Here is a 24,033-nt window from a genome sequence, read left to right as displayed (position 1 = left end):
GTGTTTGAGATTAATTGCCTTTACTGTGTATGCGGTATAAGTCCTTGCAGCACTTCAGATGAAATGTCCAGCTTATTCTTCCCTGATTTCCTTACATATAGACATCTCAAACCATCTTACTTTATCTGCTGCTTTCATTCAGGATAGGAGAAAGTCTATGCTGTCTTGTCAGCTTGTCTTCACTCTGCCTATCACCTTCAAGTGGAAAAGACAGCCCTTCTAGAGAGACTGTTCCTTGAGACTCTTTGAAAACAGTTTCTTTCTATATTGCAAGGGAAGAATCTTCAGAGGTTTAGTTTTGGTGGGTTTAACTTCTATGAGTATTTCTTCATTCTTGATTTATAGAAATGGCAAATAAGAAAGGTGGTTCTGCTTTATTTGTAGCTGTATACACCATTTGAAGGTGGAACTGAATTCTGCTGCAAAGGTTCTCAGATTTTGTACCACAGCAGTCCAGCTAGCTGGAAATTGTGTTACTGATTTATTTAAATATGTAAGATAACACTTTGTAGATACTATAATCACCTATAGAGTGGTCTGTGGTATTACTTATAATCTTAAAATTTTACACTTACTTGCCATCAGCAATGTTGACTGTTCTGAAAAGAGGATAGTCTTCTGGGGCAGGTTTTCCATTCTGGTCTTCAAACAGGAAGACGGGGGATCTACCAACTTCAACACCTACTTGCTGAATGCCTTGCTCATTGTAGATAGACAGAAGGAAGGACTGGATACCCTTTTTAGGTTTTACTGTCATTAATATTGAAAAATCTTCTGGAAAATCACCACCTGTAAACAAAGTGATAGATACAGTAACAAATTCAGAAAAGATGAAACCATTCCTTAAAGGTTTACATTATTCCATAAGCACAGAGGATACCTCATGCAAACTGTTGGGTCTTTTAATTCTCCAAAATGAATACATAAAAAAATTACACTTCGAACATTTTTAATCTTTTTTTTTTTCTTTCTGAAAGATATCTCTTAATAGTTCATAAAAACACGATTTGTTAGTCTATTGTGAATGTATGTAATAATACAATATATGCAAGAACAATGATACTTTCACATTCATTACTTTTTTCTATCCATCTTCTTTTTTGCAATCTTCTAATTTAAAAGCGTGCACTGCAAGTTCACTCAACGAAATAAGTATCCATATTATAGCAAATATGTTCCCAGGCACTTCATCTCCCTTGCTAACCATTTGTTTTAGTTTCTCATAATAAATACTGTAGTCTTTCTAGAATAATATCATGCATAACATTGAAAAAATACAGAACTAGTTCTACTTAATAGAAGCTTTAGGCAAAATCAAAAAACATTTAATTTTCATTTACTCTCTGATACTTTCTCTTTGAAGTAGACATTTTATATCATTTTTTTAAACATTTACAACTAAAAATAAACAAAATTAAAATTCAATACAGCTTGTTTACAAAGGAAGGACTGAGGTCTGTACTCAGTATTGTTCCTGTTGAATCTGTCAGTAAATCTGCCTTTCACTTGATGTGAAAGTCTATTAGGCTTTATAACAAATGAAGTGTAATACTGAGATTATAAAATTCAGAATATACATTGGATCCACGTGGCTTCAACTACAATTTCAGATACAAGAAATAGAGAGATTAGAATCTGATTGTAATGCTGGCAATGAATACACCTGCAACTTTGTGTGCATGACAGTGGGTATAATGTTCTTAAATATTTTAATAATATAATACAATAAATTTTAATAAAATAATATGTTAGATTTTTGTAATGAAGAAAAGTATGTAAGACTTCAACATCAAAAGCTGATTTAGGAATTGCTTCTTCCAATGGAGAAAATATAAAATTGTTTCCAAGACAGGTCTTATGGGAAAACCCTTCCAGGATTCTACAGTCTTCCATGAAGACAAGCTACTGATGGCATTGACTGTTTAGTTACAACATGAAACCAAAATGCATTAAATCTTATTCATTTTTAAAATTACATACTAGTCTTCTAAAACAGAAAATCCCTTCTCTCACACTTATTATATCGTCTGCTGTCATGTTGTTTTATGTGTTTTCCACTATTTTTTAAACTTTTTTTTTTGTAGATTGTCAAAACACTGTAGTAATCTAGACCTCTTGCGGGCTTGTTTTTATATCTTATTTTGAAGGGATCAATGCTCAATAAATAGGAAGCTTTTCATTTACTCTGGTAAGCCTTTGGTTGAGCTTTTTAATCACAAAGCAAAGCTGCTAGGTCACAAATTAAACTGAAAGTTATACCGTTTAACGTCAGAGTAAAAAAATGACCAAAAAAACAAAAAGTAAAGAAAGGGAAAAGACGACTGTCAACAGAGCCCAAAGAAATTATTTTAAAAGCACTGAACACTTGCCCTGTCTGCCTTGTTAATCTGGAAGATATGCTGAAAATGTTTAAGGCAGGTGACTCTAATTCAGATAGTCCCGACATGTGCTCTTTAAACAGACAACATCCTAGGAAAAAAAAAACCTGTGAGCTTTCTAAGAAAGGTGACTGAAAATGAGTCATGTGCCTCACTTCTGTAGTTTCCTGTTGTCACTGCTATGGCATAATATTCCCAAATCTTTTATCTTACACTTACACCATGTAATTATAAGTAAATTTCTTCCAAACACAGTTTTGACTCAAAGTCAAAAAAATGAATGACTTTCTAACAGGTAAAACTTTATGTATTGCGGGTACATATAGTTCTTGGACACATATCTGGAATAGTTACCAAAATCTTCTCAGCCACTTTTACATTTCTTGTTTATTGATGTGGTTCTGTTTGTACAATAACTAAAAATAACAATTGGAAGGAAAATCACTAGAAAAATCTTTGTATATTTCTGGGTTGCCATTCCTGTCATTCCTATATGCTTTTGTAAAGATAACTAAGAGCATATAAATGAATAGGACAACAAAAATCTAAGCAGTTACCTTTACAATTATATAATGCTTTTCAGTCAGTGAAATCAATGCCGATGATATTCTGAGAGGCTGGTAAATATAATTAGATCCATTTTTTAAAGGATAGATATATTGATGACCCCAGCTTTTGCCACTCATAGGTCCCTTTGAGCTACAGTAGCTAAGAGATTCATCTATTTCCTAATGAGTCATAGGAGTTAGATGAAAGCAAGCACAGGATGCATTTCAACTTGTGTTTAGCTAAAATGATGTTTCACAACTCAGTCTTATCTTGGATATCTTCTGTAGTAATTCCACTACTATAGAGCTCTAAGAAAAGGGGACATGATCACTCAAGTATCTTTAAGAATAATCTCTGAAAAAAAAAGATTTCTTGTGGTGGGGAGAGGGTGCCTATTCTGCAAGATTCAAATGGAAGTAATTACCATAATCACATCCAAAAACCTGCTTCTAGGTTCTTTAATGAAGTAGAGGATAACGTGACATTTTCCTGTATTAAGCAAAGTTTTGTGGTTGTTTCTTCTTATACTGTGAGCAATGCTTTTTATTTGTTTCCTGCACACAGAAGTGTTGCAACAGATTGGTAAAACCAAGCAAACTCATTCCAATTGTAAAGCAGAAACTGAAAGCATTAATAAGAAGAGTACCTAAATTACGGCAGTCAAAGGCTACAGAAATTTAGATGTCAGTCAACAACATGAGGCACTTACTTGTTCTGGAATTCAAGAATCATATAAATAGTTATTACTGCAGCTGCCAGATAGTCTCTTCATGCTACAATTTGATTCATGAATAAGTGCAAGTCAACCTAAGCTCTCAGACTTCCAGTTCTAGACTCTCAAGCTTTGATTTAGTAGGAGGTGCTTGTACTGTCCTAAACTTCAAAAAATATCAGGGATTCCAAGTTAGTTTAATCTTATGTTCAGTTGTACTTGAATGCTCATTTAAGGATTTTTGTTGGACCACTTGGCTTCAATGACACACATTGTAAAACTCAGAATATGAAGGTGTCAACTTATTATATTGTGCAACTTGTGCAGTTTCTCAATAAAATGGACTTTTTTTTTTTCATTTTCTAAAGAAAGAGCAGCCCATATTCTGCTAACCTTACTTAGTTGAAGTAGTAATGGATTATACAAATAGTCACATTAATATCAGCAAGACATTGTAGACTGTAATATGCGATTCAGTGAACGATATTTTCAGCTGGATAGCTCTGTTGTCTATATGCAACTTAGTTGAGAGTATATGCTAAAAACTGAAGAACTGTGCCATAAAAATAAAACTAATATTATATCTGTAGTGAATTTTGCTTTTATTTTCATCCATGAATAAAAAATTAAACTGACGAGTCAACTGAACATGTAAGTTATGCTCGAACTGTGTATAGCTGTTTCCTGTGTTGCTCTTGAAATGCATTATTACTACAAAATACTGTGTGTTTCCCCCTTCTATAGATCTTGGATTATATCTACATGATTGGTACTTTGAAAGAGAAAAAATAACTTTTTTCTTTGCCAACATCTAATCTGCATGTTTAGAGTCACTCGTTCAAACTCTGCATGATGTATCAAAGCAAAAACTTAAAACGTTCCATGATTTTGGTTTTTAACATTCTTATTATTTTCCTCAACGGTTCGCATCAAGTGACAAGTGACAGCAAAATAATAGAATAAAAGTCTCTCCTTAACATCCAAAGAAACTTTTCCAAAATGCGATGATTTCATTTTAGAGAAATTTGAGATAAGATGGAATCACATTACCTGCTATCCACAACTAGCCTTACTTAGTGCCCAAAATAACCAGATACTTTTAGGTAATTCTTACCAGATGGCACTTCTGGGAATGATTTTGCAATGGCCAACCACAACTCCTTTCTCCCACTGCTGCATTACTCCAGGAAGCACTGCATTTAAATGGACTACTGAAACTGGAGGAAACTTGCGAAAGCCACCAAATAAGCTTTCCACCAGATAGCAGCATGAAAGAACAGGTAATATGACTTACAGGCAAATTCTGCCAGTGACACAGAATTTGACGAAGAGCTTTATAACAGAAGCCAATAAAAGCTGATTCATTCAGTGGATAAAGAGCACGTCCTGTCATTCATATGCAGGCCCAACTCTAGGGAGAACAGAAATGTTTTCTAGTACTGATGAGGAAAGACATGCTGTGCTTTAGAGCAATAGTGTTCTGACAGTCTTACCTGGGTACAGCTGCTTCGTTGGGGCACTCAATTGTGCAGCTTTTGAAACCCTGTAGGCGACATCCGATCCTTTAGAGTCCCTCCTATTTGTGCAAAATCCTGCTGTTCTTGATACTCCTTCTGGTGAATTGTGAAATTCTAATGCTTTTAGCACATCAACGGGTTCAGCTGACAAAGAAAAAAAAGAAAAAAATAATTACTCATCTTGCATTTGTACAGTACACAGCCTCTAAAAAGGATATTAATTTCATTGCAAAAGCATATGTGTAATCATAGCAGTAGCTGAATCCTGTTTTGATTTACTGCAGATTAGTCCTACACCAGAATATTATTTTAACCGAATTATTAATTATATCCAATGCAATTGTTATGATCAGATTCTCAGACTACCTGACTATACACAGAAAATCACTCTTTCCCAAATGCAGAGAATCTTCATGATTGAAATTACAACACATTCTTTTAATGAGTTAATTCAAAGAAGTGGAACTGATTTTAAAAGTTTGCACAAATGTTCCAGAAGCATTCAGCTAATAATAATCTGCTATCAGAAAGTCATCAGTTGCTAACACTAAAATGTATTCTGACTACAGATACAAAGTGATAGGGAAAAAGTTAATATTTTTTCTCATCCAGACAGAGAAAGAAAAATGTACATTTGCCTGCAAGGAGTGAATGGACTGAATCAGTCTTACATTATTTCCAAGTTAAAATTCAAATGGACTTGTTTCGCACTTTATAGAGACCAAGTACAATCAGTTTGCATTTATGCTCAGTGCCTAACAATTTCAAGTTGAAATCCAGAGCTGCTACTGCACTGATATTGATACAGAATTATATATATATATAAAGTCAACAGCAAAGCCTTAATCTATACAAGTTCACCATATCAAAAAGGCCAAGGACTGAATGGACAAGCACTTCAAGAGAAGCAGTGAGAGAACATAGTTTGTTGCCTACTGCGTATCTTTTCTCTTAGAAAAAAATAAAGTGTTCATTTTCATACTCCCCACAGATCATAACTTCACTAATTTATTTTTTTGAGTGGAAACAGAATTTCAACAGACCATTTTTTCACTGGGACTATTTTGCAGGTTTTATATTATCAAATTCAGATCCACTTTATCTGGAAAGACAAAGTTTTAAATGACTTTCACTGTTAAAGCTGGGAAATGTGTTTGGTAAATCTGACCCTTCTTTATGTCTTTGAACTGCACTGTGGCATTAACTGTAGCTCATTTATTCTCTGTTATTATTCCTTATTTGTGTCAACTAATATCACCTTAAGGCAAAAAATTCATTGTGTGTAAATATTCAACTATCTGAACAACTATTTGCAAACAACCACTGAAAGAGTGTAAAAACATAGGCAAAGTGATATTCTAGTTAGAGTCACTGAGGGAAACATCTCTATGTCCTTTTCTTATTATTTGTACAGTTCTAGGCAGTGTTACTATTTTTTGTCAGATGTTTTTTATCTCAGAAGTCACTTCAGTGTATTCACTGTCAATAACAGCTATTAGCAAAGTTTGACTAGCTCATCTCATTCATTTCCTGGCATTGCCAAATATGAAGAACTCAACTTTATGGTTAAACCTATCTTTGAATAACACCAAAAACATATTCTTTAAAAACAAAATCTGATGTTTTCTCAGTCAGCCTAGAATGCACACCACTTCTTCTTTCTTAAAAATATATTAACAAGAAAATGAGGGTGAGCTTCAATTTTTTTTCACATCATGCAACTTCATTTGCTTTTTCGATCAGATCTTGTTATCAAATATAAACCCAATAGCCAATGTCTGTTGCAAGCTAATACATTTTGAACTAATGCTACCGTACGCATCTGAATTTACTTAAAATCTACATATCCTGCAGATACAAGAAATTATGTTTCAACATTCTCAAAATAAAAATTTAAATTGTGTGCAAATTTTCAAATACCAATCTCACTTCTCTGTTAAGTAATGACTAAATAATTTTGACACATATAATGTATTTTCTATAGGTATTCCATACAATTCTGAAGCTACTACCACACTGAAGGAACTGCCACACTTCTTTTCTGGCAACCAATGGCTGGTTTCGCAGTACCTATAATAATTTGAACCAGAAAAATTATGCAGAACCAGTCACTGGAAATATTAGTGAAAATACCAAGTTGCTGTACAAGTCAACCACTGCTACATTCCTTTTTCCTTTGCTCTTTTCTTTAATTTGTACCAGACTCTTCACTATTTTTTAGAATAATGGCTGTTCTTTGCCTGGCTGACTAGGAGAGTATTCAGCCATAAACAAGATTATTCATTACTCCCTGCTAGTTCTGCTGCTTAAAAAACTTCCAGACAAGAAACAGAATAATAAAAATAATAGAACAATCTTCAAACCACAACTTCCAAATAATAAGGACAAACATTTTGTTAATAGTCCACAGATGACACCTATTTCTGCAAACTTTGGTTCACAAAACATAAATAGCAAAAACACTATGCAGTTTACAAGGATTTCTAGAAATGTAACTTGTCATATAAATGACAAGTTATATGAAGTAACTTACACAAAATGTGACTAGTCCATCTCCAAGGATAACATGTCTGACTTACTAAATACTTGGAGATCACAAGTAACAGAAGCTGCTTCCCTAATTTATACAAAAGATTTCAGATAGCCACTTTGACCGATAGTTAAAAAGTAGAGTTCTTTAGCAGTCTTTAGATAGATCAGGCAGGAAAACATAAGATTTGCTTCTTTACAACAGTTCGCTTTTGATAGAAACCTACATATCATGCGGTCTGGGAAGTAAACAGACTGAGTTTGTGCCACTTCCTCACAAGCGTTTTTGCAACATTCTTGTGTGTGTCATTATTTAACCTGGGCTTGACTCTTATCAAATGCCCAGATCAGGATGCAACCAATCCTATATTTCAGCTGGGAGGCAGCAGGCCTGGAAGTCTCCTCACAGCTGTTATTGCCAACTCCCAGCTGAAAACAGGGCTCACTGTGTAAAGCACTTCTTCCACGCAGTCCTCCTGTGTCATACATAGGGCTACCAGATATTGGGGTTTCTGCAGAAACACCCTCTTTTTGGTAATGGAAATACTACCTCAGTGAATTTCAGGATTTTTTTACATTTTCTGGAACTACAGCAACCGAGTTGGATGAAGCGTTCAGTAGCCCTGACCAGGCTGCCATGACATAGGTACGTTCAGATGATCTGCTCAATGCCTCTACAGAAAGCACTAGACACAGTTGTTTTCAATATGCCACAAAGCACACACATGTAGGAATCCAGTCAAAAATAAACAGCTCTTGAAAAACAGCAGCGCCTAGATCCTAACTGGTCAGAGGTAACCTGTTTGAAGTATAAAGGATGATGAGAAGTCCTCGCACAGCCAACACTGGCCTGCTTAGAAAACCAGGGTAGACAGGTAGGAAGACAGCTCCCAGAGCAGGGAAAAGCATAGTCTGGAAGCTGCCAGCTGAAACTGTGGCTTGTCTCTGCTGGTTTCTGTAGGTTCTGCAGTGCTCAGTGTCACTGCATCCTGGGAGCTTCAGCTCTTCCTGAACATCGCCTCTTCTCCAGCATCCTGCTCCCACATGATTCTGAGAATGGTAAGAAACAGCCAGAAAAAGCACCAGTGCTAAGGCCATGCAGTTTGCCTATTTGCATGGTCCACAAATTAAGATTATAGCATGTATTTTTATGGGACAATGTAACCCATATATTGGCAGATCTGGGGTCACTCACAAGAACTTCCTTACAGTACATAAAGCGGCTTGCCTAAATGATTTTACATTCTAGTCTAATTTCCTTGGATAGTTTTCTCATAAGAGAAGTAAAAAAACCTGCAAATTAATGATATATGATGTAACGCTTTTGCATCACTCCAATTTGGTCCTAAGATTTAAGATGGCAGGGAAATAATCAACAAATAAGCATCATGCAAACAGCTCTGTTCACCAGTTCTTGGGGTGCAGTTAATTTTCCTTATGAAACTTAGACAACAACTTTGAAAACTCAACTCTGTCATGGCAAATTTGACAAAATACAAGATTCAGATCCTGGAAGTGGGTCCCTTCATGCAGGTGTTTATGGTCACACTGCACTGCTGCTTGAAGGCCACCTCCTGCAGGTAAGCCACAGAAACCCAAAAGACAACACTTCCAAAAAAAGCCTGTGTTCATGAGGGCAAGTCTGCATTTTTCAGATGAAGCTCTCCTGAGTTTCAGACCACAACCAAAAAGCAAGTTTCCACTGTGCTACTTTTCCACTAACAAAGAACCAGTTGCAGGGGATCACTCTTCTTACTAAATGTTACAGCACACAGCTCAACTGCATGTCCTTCATTCAAAGAAGTTCAGAGAGACATGCAACTGACACTAACAGACTATACAGTAGTAGCCATAGGAGAAGTATTTAAAAGTGCTGGGATTTCTGGAATGGCAAAAGAGAATTCTTCAAAAATCCCTTTTTAGAAGACAGAATTGTGTGAGATGGGAACCTGACTATCCTAATATCTTTCAAAATTTCAGTTAATCATTTAGCTCCAGCATAAGTTCCTGGTTTTCAAAATTAAAGAAAGGACAGGACAAAACAAACAAACAAACAAACAAACAAAAAAACCCAACAGGTAGTGTAACATCTCAAGACCTGGAATAACTTATAACTTGCAATATTTAAAACTGTAGAGCCAAATTCTGGTCTTCATTATTGTGCTATGACTGAAGCACATCCTTTCACTCAATACACACATATGGATAAGAACATTTGATCCAGAGCATCTCATACTAAACATAACTCGTAAGCCATAATCTTCCTTTGCTTTCCCTTTAGCTTTCTTCCATAGGAACTAAGTAGGAATCTTACAGGGAAAAAAAAAAAAGACAGACTGACAGAAATAGAAAATATTCTAAGAGACTTCAAATACTACTAAAATATGTGTAAAAGCCTGTTAACTAAATAGAAAAAAAGAAAAAAAAACCCTACTGTCAGCATATCTCTGCTGGAAATGAAAAGGACTCAGCAGAGATAAGTAGTTGTAAACTCTTTTACACTGCCAGGTCAGGACAGAATATCAGGAGTGAATTACATGAGGGAAACTTCCCATGCTTTCTGTTTTTGAGAGGAGGATAATGCATATAAAAACTGACTTCCAACTTCAGTTAGCATTTTCAAGCCTAGATTTCCTATATATAAAATGATATATTTATTTTAAAGGTTATGACAATGCATTCTATTCAGTGCATTAAAAGCCACATCTTTTAAGAAGATAATGTGATTATAGATTGAAAAAGTACCTCTGTAAAAATCTAGACTGTGTTTTGATCCTATATTCACAGTTACAAATATCACAGCTTTCATTTAATTCCACATGTCTACACTGAAATAAATTCTGTGATATAGCATTCTTATTAATACTGGTATTGATATAACACATATGGATCAAATTCTAATGCCTTTATATTGCATTATACCTAACAACTAGTACCATTGTTCAACGTGATTTCTTCTGTACTTAAGTAGAAGCTGGTGAAAACAGAAGATTAATTTCTGATATGTTATAAGCTATAAATATAAACAGCACTTTCTATACAAGATCAGAGGACTTGCTTCTTTCAGTTGGACTTCCTGAAACATTTGAGCTGGAGTCTATTACAAAATACGGCTCCTTTCTTTTTATGGAAGAGGTTCTCAAGTACCATAACAACACAGGTTGTGTTATCAGAGAAATGAGGGATCGAGTAACTGTACAACAATGCAGAAACTAAAGTCATTTGGACACATCGTCTTTGCCGATGACTTATTCAACATGGATGACCTCTGTGTTCAATAAAAATGCTTAGCATTTCCACATCTGTCTATGGGAATGCTTCTTGTAGTGACCACATAACCCTAGGTAAAAGGTTATACATTACAAGACAGGGACAAATTGTATCAGATGCAAGAAAATTTGCATTGGAATGCTCAGGTTTGGTTCATAACATTTGATTTAAATGCAAGGGCAGATGGTAAGCAAACAATGTTTAATAATTTCTTCTTAGTTTATAAAATATGCATCTGGTCTGTAACTAACATCATGGCAAACGTACTATCTTAGTAATAGGCAACAACATTTCTTGCTTGTGCTTCAGCAGCCACCATTAAAATTCTGCATTGTGATAGAACCCATCTGACCCTGCAAAGGCAAACTGTGCAGAACACAAAAAGGATGGATCAACAGTGCACCTAATGGTAGCAATGTCATCTTTGGTATTACATCAGCAACAGTCATTTTGTATAAAAGGGTAAAATCTACCTACACATATAATATTTCTAGCCACAATCATGTTGTAAGGTTAATTATTTTAATGACTTTGTATTTAGGAAAATATTTTTATTAACAACAGATGCTTTTTCACAATTTTCTAGCTACTGACCAACTGCAGCGATGATCCGAAACCAAAAGAAGTTCTCCATATAGGCTAACTCAGATCACATAGGTTTACAAGTTGCAGTGAGAAATTAATGTAGTCCTGAACCTTTTTAGATAGGCTATATCAAACTTGACATTCCTCTCTTTCTATGAACTGTACAGCAAAGCATTAATGGTGCTGGTGACTAAGAACCAAAGAGTTCAAGACAGAATTTTACTGAAGATAGGGTATACAGAGGAAACAAACATCTGTATTTTCAGAAGGAAGGGCTTAGCTGACAAGCCTCAAAGTGAAACTCACCAGGACTGACAGAAAAGTGACTGTGGGGGCAACTTCTGGCTACAAAACTGGTTCCCATAAGAAATTGCTCAGGGGATCACTCATTTAGATGAAAATACTTGTATTTCTGTTCAAATGCCTAATAAACCATAGAGCTGAAATCCTATTACATTTAGAATTTGGTCTGGTAACTCCTGGATCTTAGTCTCTTAATTTTATGAGAGAGCTCAGGCACAATGATCCTTCCCTATTTAAAGGTTATGTTCACCGACACAATTTACAAAATGCTCCCAGGCTGCATGCTGATGGGCATACTCTAAATGCAAATAATAACAAAACTCAAGAGAAAAAAAAAAGCAGAGGAACCAGTATTCTTTATTTTACCGATATACCTGAGCAAACTCAGTGTGCAACTGTTTGCTATACTGTTAACTTTGGTAACTGTGGCTTTTCTTTTTTGAGATATAATAAACAGTATTTTATAATAAACAAATTCTTCAGTTAGCATAATTCTTCAGTAATGCCCTTCTTTTGCTTAATGTGAAAGTACAAATTTATCAGTGATGATTCCACAAATAGCCTGTAAGATTTAGTCAATAACTCGTAATTGGCAGATACAACCCTGGAGCATTAAAGAGCTTAATTTGCCCCAGTAAAAAGAATTATCTGAGAAGCTGAGGAAGACTAATATTTCTCAGTTACTGCTATTTACTTCACACTTTTCCATGAAAATGTTTCATTCTGCCAGTAATCTGTTCCAATGGAACCACCGCAAAACTAAAACTTAAGTGTTGAAACATTAATCTTCAATTCTAAATGGAGTGTTTTTTAAAGTTTAGTCCAATTTTATTTCACTGTGACAGATCATTTAAAGAGTAGAAGCTATTATAGCCTAGAAGGCTAAAGTATGCATATTTGGTGGGCACTGATGAAGGGATTCATTATATTTGAGGACAAGACTTCCAAATTAGGCTACCTGTGGTCAGATTTCTGTGTATGTATTTAGGAACTTAAATAGAAGGTACTGGCTGCTCCACAGTTTTTTGAAACTATGCTACCTATTAAAGCTATAATAGCCTACAGTTATTTAGTTTATTTACTTTTCTTAAAATTTTGAATCTTCCTAACTCTAAGTGTTCATTCTAAGGACTGTTTGTGTATTCTATAGGTGGGTAAAGATAAAAAATACTACAACGAAGGTTTCTAATTGACTAACTCATTAGACAATCCAAGGCTTAATGAATCTAAGAGGTGAAAATATTTTCATGAACAAGAACTCATATGAAGGGGTATCCAGTCTTCAGATACTACTGTTGACTTCTCAGAACAGTGCTGTCAGGTCAGAAAAAGGGAGAAAGGTTTTTCTTTTAAAAACACTCTTAAATACAGATTGTGTCAAATTTCTTCTACATAAGTTTATTTTAGCTACCATTTGTCGAGCTGCTTCAGCAGTTCTCCTGTGAAACCTGATAACTTTTCCTTGCATTCCTTTTCCCAGATCATTAGTCCAATTTCTGATTCTATCAACAATTAGCAAGCAGTTTAGTTTACCAGCTAGACCTGAGTTTGCCAGAGCAGAAAGGGTAACAAATACTGCCACTTTGCCAAGTTATCAATAAGAAGTTCTTTACTAGCAGTGTTAGAATTTGTTAGTTTGTTAACCTTTAGGATACAGTACAAGACCCTTCCATGAGTAGAAATCTGTATTGTTTCTAATGTGGTGGGAATATTTTTGTTATTATTTTTACTCTTATACACTTTTACTTATGGTGGGCAGGTATGATGGATATATTTTAAAAACAGAAATACACATAAGTTATTATTATTATCTGTACTTATTAATTTACTGTGTTCTTCACCTGTTAAGCATTGACACAGGAGCAAACATCCAAGAGCAGGAATTCAAAAGCATGCTACGTACAAAACGCCTCACCGAGCTTCCCAGTTCCTAGAAAGAAAGGACTCTGTTGCCTTCCCACTGCAGGCTCTAGTCTGTATCTCCAGCAATGATTCCTTGCAGTTGTGCTGAAGGTGTCTAAGCACTAGAAAAGGATCAGCCACTCTTCTGTCCTTAGCATTTCCCACAGGCTAGCTCTGGGCAGATCTGCACGTCCTCAGAGGCTTTGGGGATGGGCAGTCTGAGCATCGCCTGCCTCCCAGCCCTCTGCTGAGAGCCCAGTCATGTCACAGAAGATGGTTCCAGGAGGAAGCATCAAACGCATTGGTTCTGCAGTTTCCTTTGAGAAGGTTCCAATACCTTTTGTATATATTAACCAAAGGATTTTACAGAACTGGACAATATGAACTTTCTTTTTTTGTGGGTTGCAAAACTGAGTTACAGAGCATCTTCCATCTTGAAAGGTGTATTATAAAATATGATTTAAATAAATGAAGATCATGATCCTGCTATGAATAATGGCACTGACAAAAATGAAACCAGTCAAGCTGCCTACAGTAATAATGCTCCTGAAAATCAAGCTTGCTTTCTTTTTGTTTCCTAGGTACCTAAATATAAATTTATGAGATTAATTGAATATATATTGCACATGTATATACTTCTGGAAACATGCTTCAGGGTTGTTTTACCTGTTAAAAATTTTCCTACATGTCAGCTTTTAGATGAATTATGTAATTGGGATCTTGGCTGGTGACATTTTTAGAAGAAGGTGTTACTGGAGTGCTTTCATATTTAATGATTACGAGGAGTAGAGATTATCCAGATGCATACAGGAATGCTTTAAATGGCCTACGACTGACTATTTCACCAACAGAGGGTTTGTGTGAAACTGCTCAGAATTGGCTATTTCTGCTTCCACACCAGTTATTTGGAAAAATTTAATTGACTTTCTATGTTGCAAAATCTACTAAATATATAATATGTTTTTCAAAGATAATGAAGACAGCCTATGCATATATAGGACACACTTTTAATATACTCACCAAGTACTAACTGTATGTCTTTTTAAAGACTGATCTCTAATACCCATATAGTAAAAAGAAAAACAAGCACAAAAACCACTTAAATCCCATATTGAAACCAGTGGAAAACTTGCCTACATACAACTACACACACAGATCTTTAATAAGGTTTACTTGCAGGCTTATTTATTCACTAGAAATATTCAGCAAAATATAAGAATACTTATTTCTGTTTTTAGTTATGTTGCACAATTCTGGAGTGTAACATTTGAGACTGACATTTCATATTTGCTTTATATATTTCACGATAGACCATAACTTTTCTATTGCTTAAAACCTTTCAGACTAGATAGGTTGTGCTTTTATCACATTGACAACAATCAAGCACTGAAGACTTGATCCTGATTCCATAAAATATTTCACTTTTTACCAACAAAAGATTGGGCTGCTTCATAATTTGATGAAGACCTGTATTGATCCATCAGTGTACAATATTTTAACATCTGCCTCAATACTTCTGTGGAGTCATTCCTATTTAATGCCACAGCAGATTATATCAGAACTACAGCCTAAGTGTCTAACTATGTTAGGGCCTCTTCTAAGGATTCAAAAAGTTCTTTTTGTAGAGGCAGTGAAAACAGTACTTCCAACTGTGAAAATCAGCAAAACAAGTATTAAATTCTTGGAGTATCCTGTTTCTATTACCATACCAAAAAAAGACACAGTCTTAAAAATGGTCACTGCTACAGGAAGAGACAAGGTGTTTTCTCAGCCCTTAAACATAAAAGAAATCGAGCTAATTTTAAAGCTTTGTCAGTCAAGGTATTTACTCAGAGATAACTGCAATAGACTTCAAAAATATCATCTAATAAATGGGAGTTTTCAGCTATAAGCATAGAAAAAAACCCTAAAACAGCTAAGGACAAGATTCACAAATGGTGTCATTTAAAGTAATCCTATTTAATTTGATTTAGAAACAACTACATGATTTTTTAAATCATACAACTAAAATCTTTCACCATACTTTCACTGATGTCAAAGGTATTATCCACCTTTTGAGAGCAACACAAGGAAATCAGAACCAATTCTGTATCCTACTGATATTAGCAGGAATTCTACTTAAGCAGACATCAAGATTGTAAAACTTTGAATTGTATGTTTTAATAAACCATGAATGTTTGATAACTTATCAGATTACTATGAGTAGATACACAGGTAAGGGACAAAGTAGGCAAAACTTAGACTACAGTAATACTTTAACAACGTGACCATAATTTGCCTCATTACTAAGTTAATTTGTATTATAGGCAAAGCTTAGCTGTCAGTGACATTGTTCATAGCAGGATCAGAAGCTTCATTTTTTTAAATCATATTTTATAACATAGCTTTCAATTTGCTTTGCAGCCAACACTTTGCTTCCATAATATCAGCTCTGCCAAATAGCTTCTATTTCACATACTGTACGCATTAACACTTAGACGTACAGTGAAGTCCCAGACCTAGAATTTACAAAGGTTTTTACAACCCTTCACGTGTGATAATGTGCTAAAAAGAATTTAAGTTCTGCCAGATTCTATTACTATTGTAATAACAGGGTCAACAATTAATCCTTACATTTATAGTCTGTAAACCTGGTATTTAATACTGAGTAGTATAGTTATAAGCCCTCACAACAGGCACATGTGTTCACCTAATTCCTTTTCAGCCACTGCTCTCTATTGTGTCCATCCAGAGCGCAAATCTTTATCACTGCATGAGATTTCACATTCTTAGAACATTAGAGATTTCCCCCAAACTCTGCTTAATTTATTCCACCACCACCACCCCGTTATCAACAAATACTCAGAACAATGATAAATTAACCAATACTGGGAAGAGTTCTTCTAAAAAGAAGTAGAGAGCTCTACAGAGAAAAGAAAATCCGCTTCTTAATCTTGCTGGTAGATGGAAACCCTACTGTTCCCCACTGTACAAAACAAACCCAGGAGAGACATAATTACTCCAGCGTGTTTTAGGTATAACTTCACTTCAGCAGTAATGTCATAGCTGTTTTATTATGCTGCAACCTTGTTAGAACTAAGGCCCATGTTTGGAGAAGACTAAACAACTTTGGGCAATGCAATTGCAAAACTGAGTATATATATACTTATTTTTATTATTATTATTTTATTTTTTTTTAGTGATCAGAAAATACCAAAGCACCAAGAAAGGTTTTATATCAAAGGCTATTTTTCTAGTGACATTCCAACAATAGGTGCTAGGGACAGAGAGGTATTCTATATGTACTTGCGTACAGTTACATTTGTTAAGATAGAGGCAAAACAGAAGATGGGAAACATCTTTTCTACAGAGCTAGCAAAAAGACAGTTTCCCACAGCCTGATCCTTTCTGGGACATTTGTGAAGTCTCCTTCTAAACTAAATGCAAAGATTCACACTCCAGAAAATTTACAACACACACCAGTCATTTTTCTGCGTCATGTGTCTGTTGCTGAAGTTGAAATAACTATTTTACCTTAGAAACAAATAAAAAATCTAAATTATGTAGCAAACCAGACATACACATGCAGGTCTGGGAAGACTGGACCATTTCACCCTCTGATCCTTGGAACTCAGAAAATCTTCAGCTAGGACCACTAGGATCCAGTATAAGTTGGGGAATGATCCATTAGAGAGCAGTGTAGGGGAGAGGGACCTGGGGATCCTGGTGGACAGCAGGATGACCATGAGCCAGCACTGTGCCCTTGTGGCCAAGATGGCCAATGGCATCCTGGGGTGTATTAGAAGGGGCGTGGTTAGTATGTTGAGAGAGGTCCTCCTTCCCTTCTACTCTGCCCTGGTGAGACCACACCTGGAATATTGTGTCCAGTGCTGGGCTCCTCTGTTCAAGAAGGACCGGGAACTGCTGCAGAGAGTCCAGTGTAGGGCAACCAAGATGATTAAGGGAGTGGAGCATCTCCCTTATGAGGAAAGACTGAGGGAACTGGGTCTCTTTAGTTTGGAGAAAAGGAGACTGAGGGATGACCTTATTAATGTTTACAAATATACAAAGGGTGAGTGTCACGAGAATGGAGCCAGGTTCTTCTCGGTGACAAACAATGGTAGGACAAGGGGTAATGGGTTTAAGCTGGAACATGAGAGGTTCCACTTAAACTTGAGAAGAAACTTCTTCTCAGTGAGGGTAACAGAGCACTGGAACAGGCTGCCCAGGGAGGTTGTGGAGTCTCCTACTCTGGAGACATTCAAAACCCACCTGGACACGTTCCTGTGTAGGCTCATCTAGGTGTTCCTGCTCCAGCAGGGGGATTGGACTAGATGATTTTTTGAGGTCCCTTCCAATCCCTAGCATTCTACGATTCTGTGGTCATGGAATGGCTTGGGTTGGAAGGGAGCTTAAAGATCACCTAGTTCCAAGCCCCCTGCCATGAGCAGGGACACCTTCCACCAGACCAGGCTGCCCAAAGCCCCATCAAACCTGGCCTGGAACACTCCCAGGGACGGGGCATCCACAGCTTCTCTGGGCAGCCTTTCCCGGTGTCTCACCATCCCCACAGTGAAGAATCACTTTTGCTCAGTTTGTGAATGTTTATCTGAGAAACCCCTGTACAGCTTCTGTTTCTGAAGGTTAATGGCATTTTGTTAAACTAATATGAACACACAAGACTATTTTGCTGTAAAATAAAGAATGAAAATCTTTATATTATTTTTCAACCATAAAAGTGAATTGACCAGTTAAAGTCAAAAGTGCTTTACACCACTAACAGTTCTGAGAAGAGATTCATACTTCTCTAGTTTAAAACACCTTTTTTGTACAAGTTTAGACTAGCCAGATATATTAAACAGTTTTCAGTCATGAATCTGATTCATATCTTCCCAATATAACTTACTAAGCAATTACAAATAAGTGATAATGTTAAGGGTGCATCCATAAAGAAAACTCTCATTTTGCCATTACTAGTGGGCCTAGTTCAGCATTCCTTCTGCACCTAGAACTCCCACTGGTTTCCAAGCCTGTGTGGGGGAAAGCACAAGGAGCCTTTTAATTTCCTAAGATGACTGTAAATGTATCTATTCTATATTAGAAACAAATCTGCTTGTCACACAGAAAGTCCAAAGTGTATTTTCTATATAGAGCTTCATAGCTTTATTTTCAGTAAAGATTCTTAAATCTTTTTAAATTCAGACTAAGAGCTGAATTTCTATTTGATTGAAAACACTTATAAATAATAAAAGGACCAATTTTTCATTTCTTGCCCATGAAATTTAAATCAGCATCACAATAGTGCATTGACGCCAGGCCCTTCCAAAAAAAAAAAAAATTTATAGTGTTGAAGCCATGCCATTTTGACTAAATGAGTTTATTCATTCCAAACACATTACTAACAGATTTAGTATTAAAGGTGAGGAAGGGGAAAGGAAATCAAAGGATGTCTTTTAAAATACTCAATTTTGTTTACTTTAGCCAAGTCATAAAGCAAAAATATTTTCTAAAAAGAACTGCTTAAGAGCTGGTGGGCACTGAGCTGACCAAATATGAGTCACTAGTTTCCCCATTAAGTTTCTTCTCACTTCTGTAACTTTTTCTGCCTAAAGAATAAAGAACTCAAGAGCCCAATCAGATCTTCACACCCCCTTTCTTGGTATTATGAAAGACACCTCATACTTCTCTTTCTTTTTTGTGTTAAATAAAGAAGCTTGAAAAAAAAGTCAGGAATTTTAGGAATCTTTTGAGGTTTTTCTACATGGAACAGATTCTGTTGTTTTAAAAAGAAGCCACTACTATATGATTAACACTTTATATGAATACACAATGTAATTTTCTTTACATAGGGGTAGTTTATGAAAAGACAACTGAAGCATATAGGATTTAATTTAACAGAGTTTATGAAGGCAGTGATTCATATTTCACCCAGTATTTTCATTGTCATATTGTTTACCTGCTGTAGTATGCTGTTTTATTTTTATTCCTCAGTATTCTCCCTCTCTTGCTTTCAAATATGAATCATTATGTCCTATTTTAACTTTTAACTATGTTAAATAAGATTAGAACACATAAAAAACAGTTCAGAAATATCACTCTTGTGCTCCGTTAGGGAGATTAGGTCAAATCCTACTCCCTCTGTAGTCAATGGAAAAACTCTTACTGACTTCAATAACAGATCAAGAGCTAAACACACAGCTCCCTGTAGTTTCTATGCAAATGGAATTCTGTATTTCAGAAAAGTTCAAGAACTATTTTCAGAATGCTTCCACAAACAGAAGAAGCCTGTAGATTTATGTTTCTGAAATGTCCTTTATACAGAAGACTGGATGAAAATATTTTGAATATAGCTTTTTGATTTTTAATAGTTACCAAAACCAAATTATTCTGCCTACTGTTGCTGAATATATTTCAGTAAGTACCAGACAACTTCTGTTCATTTTTCCTGGGCTGCTTTGGTTTAGATTTTCTTAAAACTATTTGCATCCAACCCATCATGTAAAGATAATCTACATAAATCCCACTGAATTAAGGCCGTTGTACTGTGAATAGTCATGTGAAAAGTGGCGTAAGAAACCTATCATGCCTTTGCGGGCATTATTGCTTCTTGAAGAAATTTAGTTTCGACACAGCAATGAAGAACCGAACCCTTGAAGACCGGCGAGGTTAATCCACCCTGGGTGTAACTCCACTGGAGTTGAAAATTGCAGCAGGGGTGAAATCTGACCTCCTCCGAGCCCTGTCAGAAATGGGGCCAGCAGGGGGCAGAAGCCCTGATTGATCTGACACCGTCAAGACTGTGGCCAGGTATAAAGAGCTTGAATGGAAACTGATCACTGTACTATGTTGCCTCCAGGGCGCCTGTTGATTCAGAAAGAGGGAATTCAGATCGAGAAATACCTCGTTAAAATAATAAATGCATAAAAATTAAACCTTTTCGGAGAGTTAAGCCCCTTCATGGATGTCAGATCCACAGAAAAATAAAAACCTCAATCCCAGCCAGACTGGCCCCCAGATGCGCCTGTGGGCCCCGGTGGGAGGGAGGATGGAGGAAGGGAGAGAGGAAGAAGCATTATTTCCACCGCCGGTAGGAAAGGAAAGCGCTCCCGCCACCGCCGATTACACGCAGCAGCCCCGCGAATGTGCGAGCACAGCTCAAGAAGCCGGAGCCTCGCGGCGCCCAGATGCGACAGCGCGGCGGGTGGGCGAGGGTTGAGCCGTGCCCGGGAGCGTTGCGAGGGGGACGTGCGGGAGACGAGAGAGGTGGTGCGGGGGGCGCAGCGATTCCTTCCTGCTGAAGCTGCCGCGCTGGTGCCTGGCTCTTGTTTCCACCGCAAGTCCCCCGAGGGCTGCACCCTACCCACCAGGGCCACGGACACCTAAGGGACCACTCGAGCCTCCCGGGGAGGCTGCAAAGGGGGAGAGAAGCTGGGGATGGCGCCCGGCGGTGCCACCGCCCTTGTGGAGACAGGGACCGTCATGCTGAGCCCCCCGAACCGCCCCGCCGGGGCATCTGCGGGCCCGGCGCCGCGCACACCACCTGCGGGGCGCCGCTGCCGCCGGCAGCTGCTCCTCACCGCCTGGCAAAGGGCCCCTTCAAATAGATTTTCTCCTCCCCTCGCGTCCTGGAAAGCTTTTTGCCCACTGAAACCCTTTGCAAAGGGAAAAATAAAAACGCGAAGAATGGAGAAAACCAGTCACCAACTTTCCCTCTTCTCTCCCAGGAGAGGGCTAATACTTGTCGCTCCATTTCAGCCACAACTTTGAACTTCAGCAGAGTAACGACTCGTTAAGTTCAACCAAACTGAAAATCGTAGACGCACACCACAAAACTGAATTTAGTGCTGGAAGAGATATCACCCTGTTCAACAAGTATTTCTTTCATCTTCCCACCTCGCCAGTGCATCCCTTTTACTGCATTAAGACCACGTCCGAAGTTAAACGCCGAGGCTGACCGGGAGCCATCCCTCCGCTGCACCTGGGGAGGGACGTTCCCCGCCCGCGCTGCCAGGGGCTCCCTCCGGGTCTCCGCGCCCCGAGTCGGCCCCAGACCCCTTCGTGCCGCTCTGACAGGTTTCCTCTGAAACGTGGCCCCAGCCGTGCCCTGGGTCCTTCTCCCCGACGGGAGGGAGAGAGGCGACTGGTCTCCCGGGCTTCCCTTTGCTTTCTTACCTCCTCTGACCTCTGCAGCACGGAGAACGATAGCGAAGGTGATGAGCACGGTTACAGCCGAGTCCCAGGGCCACCTTCTCCTTTTCCACTTTGTGGACCATCTCTGCATCTCCATGCTGGACACCCAGAAGTGTGAATTAAACCCGGGCGCCTTCAGCTTATACCAGCTTCGTCCTTTCCACTATATTCCCAGAGATGATTTCTCCTATAGAGCCATACGTGATTACCAAGGGGGGTTTTCTCTCTCTCACCCCCTCCCTCTCTCTCTGCCCGGCCTTGCGCAGGCCCGTCCTCCCTGGTGCCCTGCCCTCAGACTGAAGGAAGATGAGGGGCTTTAATCAAAATGCAAAGAGCGCCGCATCCCCCTAAAGGCTTCATCCCGTCAGAGGGCTGGGCGAGCGGCTCCCAGGGCCACCCCTGGAGCCCAACTGACAAGCCAGCCGCCGGACGGAAGCCAATCGCGCGGCTCCCCTGGCCGCCCACAGCACCGCCCTCCGCCTCGGCGGCGGCACACCGCCTGCTCCGCGACCGCCAGTCGCCCGCGGCACCGCCGGCCCTCGGGACGGGGGAAAGTGGCCCTCCCGAAGGCGTTTGGGGAACTGGCAACAACGGGGTGGAAGCGACCCGGGGACAGCCGCTGTGGTGTCCCTGGACCGCGGCGCCCTCAGTGCCACCGCCGCCCCCCGCCCGCCCCAGCCCCGCGGGCCCCGCGCGCCCCGAGCATGCGCAGTGCCGGCCGCGGCTCCCCGCGGAGCAGAGAGGCGGGCGGCGCGAGACGGGGATGCGTGAGGGGGCGGGGGGCGACAGTGGGGACAAGCGGGAAGGAGGGGCAAGGGGACGCCGGGTGGGCAGGGAGCGAGAGGGGGATGTTTGGGTGGAGAAACGTGCGTGAGAGGAGCCGGGGCGCTGGCGTGGAGCCCCGCACCCCGAAACTGCCTGCTGGCGTTGGTGCGGCGGCAGGTCCGGCCCCGGGGGCCTCACACCCCCACACCCACTCCTGGGCGCCACCTGTTCCCACACGCCCTTGGGGACTCGCGGGGGGCTTCGCTTCAAGCGCTCTGTCAGAAAGGAGGGAGCGGGGTGATGGAGGAAAAGCCCACCACCGAACAGCCGTCCCCATTCCCCGCCTCACCACGTCCTGGACATCGGAGAGCAGGTTTCACAGCTCCTGCCCGAGACACCTTCACGGCGTGTGCTGCGGTTCCACTGGTGACCGGACCGACCTGGGAACCTCTGGAGGAGCAGGTCCGGTCAAGGTCCTCTTGAGGGATCAGGCTCTGGCTCCTTTGGGAAATGAGAAAAAACTATGGTCACGTTTTAATAGACATGTATATAATTTTTTTTTTTTTTTTTAGTTTGCCTTCGTTGAGATTTTTCTACTTTAGTACCTTACAGCAATCATTAAACATACGGTTTATCTGCAAAATACACGTTTTTTACTTTTATATACTTTTATATACTTATATACTTTTATATACTTTTAGATGTCCAATTAAATTTCAGAAGTGTATTATCCTTTCTTACAGTATCTTGTTTTACTGTACTGTATGAATATACCCGGCTCTTTCTGTCCTTGATTTTCTGAAATGGTTGGTATCACTGTCATTAGATTTACAAAGGAAGGGACTGAGGTGCGTAGCGCAGTTACATCTAAGCTCCCTTAAATGCTGTGCACTGGGTGCCATTCTGTGCAGAGGTACACCAGGCTGTTCTGGCACTTCCAGTGGCTGGCCACAGTACAGCTGTGGAGCACCAAAATGCCATGTCCATCCCGCTTTTCTATGTCAAAGCGTAGTCCTTCAGAACTGGTCTTAAAACTGTCTGTCTTGGACCTGAACCACATCCAGGTCGACAAAAGTCAGAAACCAAATATTAGTACTACAATTGTTGCCCTACGAGTCTGTGGTGTTTTCAGCCGTTTACTAGAGGCTTCCTAGAACAGATCAAGTCAGTTTATTGGTGTTTTATCCTCCTCTTTACAGTGCCAGTAGGTAGTCCCAAAGGTAATTAATTCTTTTTACTTTGTCCTTGAAAAATTTCATGTGCTATGAAGTTTCAAGTTTCCTCCTGATATTTATAATTTACACACCTATCACCAGCATCCTTGCTGCTTCCAGTCCATCAGACATTGCCTCTC

At 38.9% G+C, this 24,033-nt stretch overlaps 1 protein-coding gene across 5 annotated transcripts in view; it reads right to left on the bottom strand.

The window, feature by feature from the left end:
- The window catches only part of COL11A1 (collagen type XI alpha 1 chain), a 147,796-nt gene extending 125,263 nt beyond the window's left edge, over positions 1 to 22,533 (bottom strand). For 3 of the 5 annotated variants that reach the window (XM_065072483.1, XM_065072482.1, XM_065072484.1), the window contains exons 1-3: positions 21,897 to 22,532; positions 5,133 to 5,300; positions 576 to 789 (exon numbers count right to left, since the gene is read on the bottom strand). In XM_065072483.1, coding sequence (XP_064928555.1) covers positions 576 to 789; positions 5,133 to 5,300; positions 21,897 to 22,011 — 497 coding nt within the window. In that variant the 5' untranslated portion in view covers positions 22,012 to 22,532. Of the gene's footprint in view, positions 1 to 575; positions 790 to 5,132; positions 5,301 to 21,896 lie in introns of all 5 variants that reach the window. The other 2 variants (XM_065072486.1, XM_065072480.1) reach the window with 2 other exon arrangements.
- Positions 22,534 to 24,033: the final 1,500 nt, after the last annotated feature.

The sequence above is a fragment of the Columba livia genome, chromosome 8 (assembly GCF_036013475.1).
Source record: "Columba livia isolate bColLiv1 breed racing homer chromosome 8, bColLiv1.pat.W.v2, whole genome shotgun sequence".
NCBI classification, from domain to species: Eukaryota; Metazoa; Chordata; class Aves; order Columbiformes; family Columbidae; genus Columba; species Columba livia.
The sequence above is the reverse complement of the archived record's forward strand: the minus strand, read 5'-3'. Positions and strand labels throughout refer to the sequence as shown.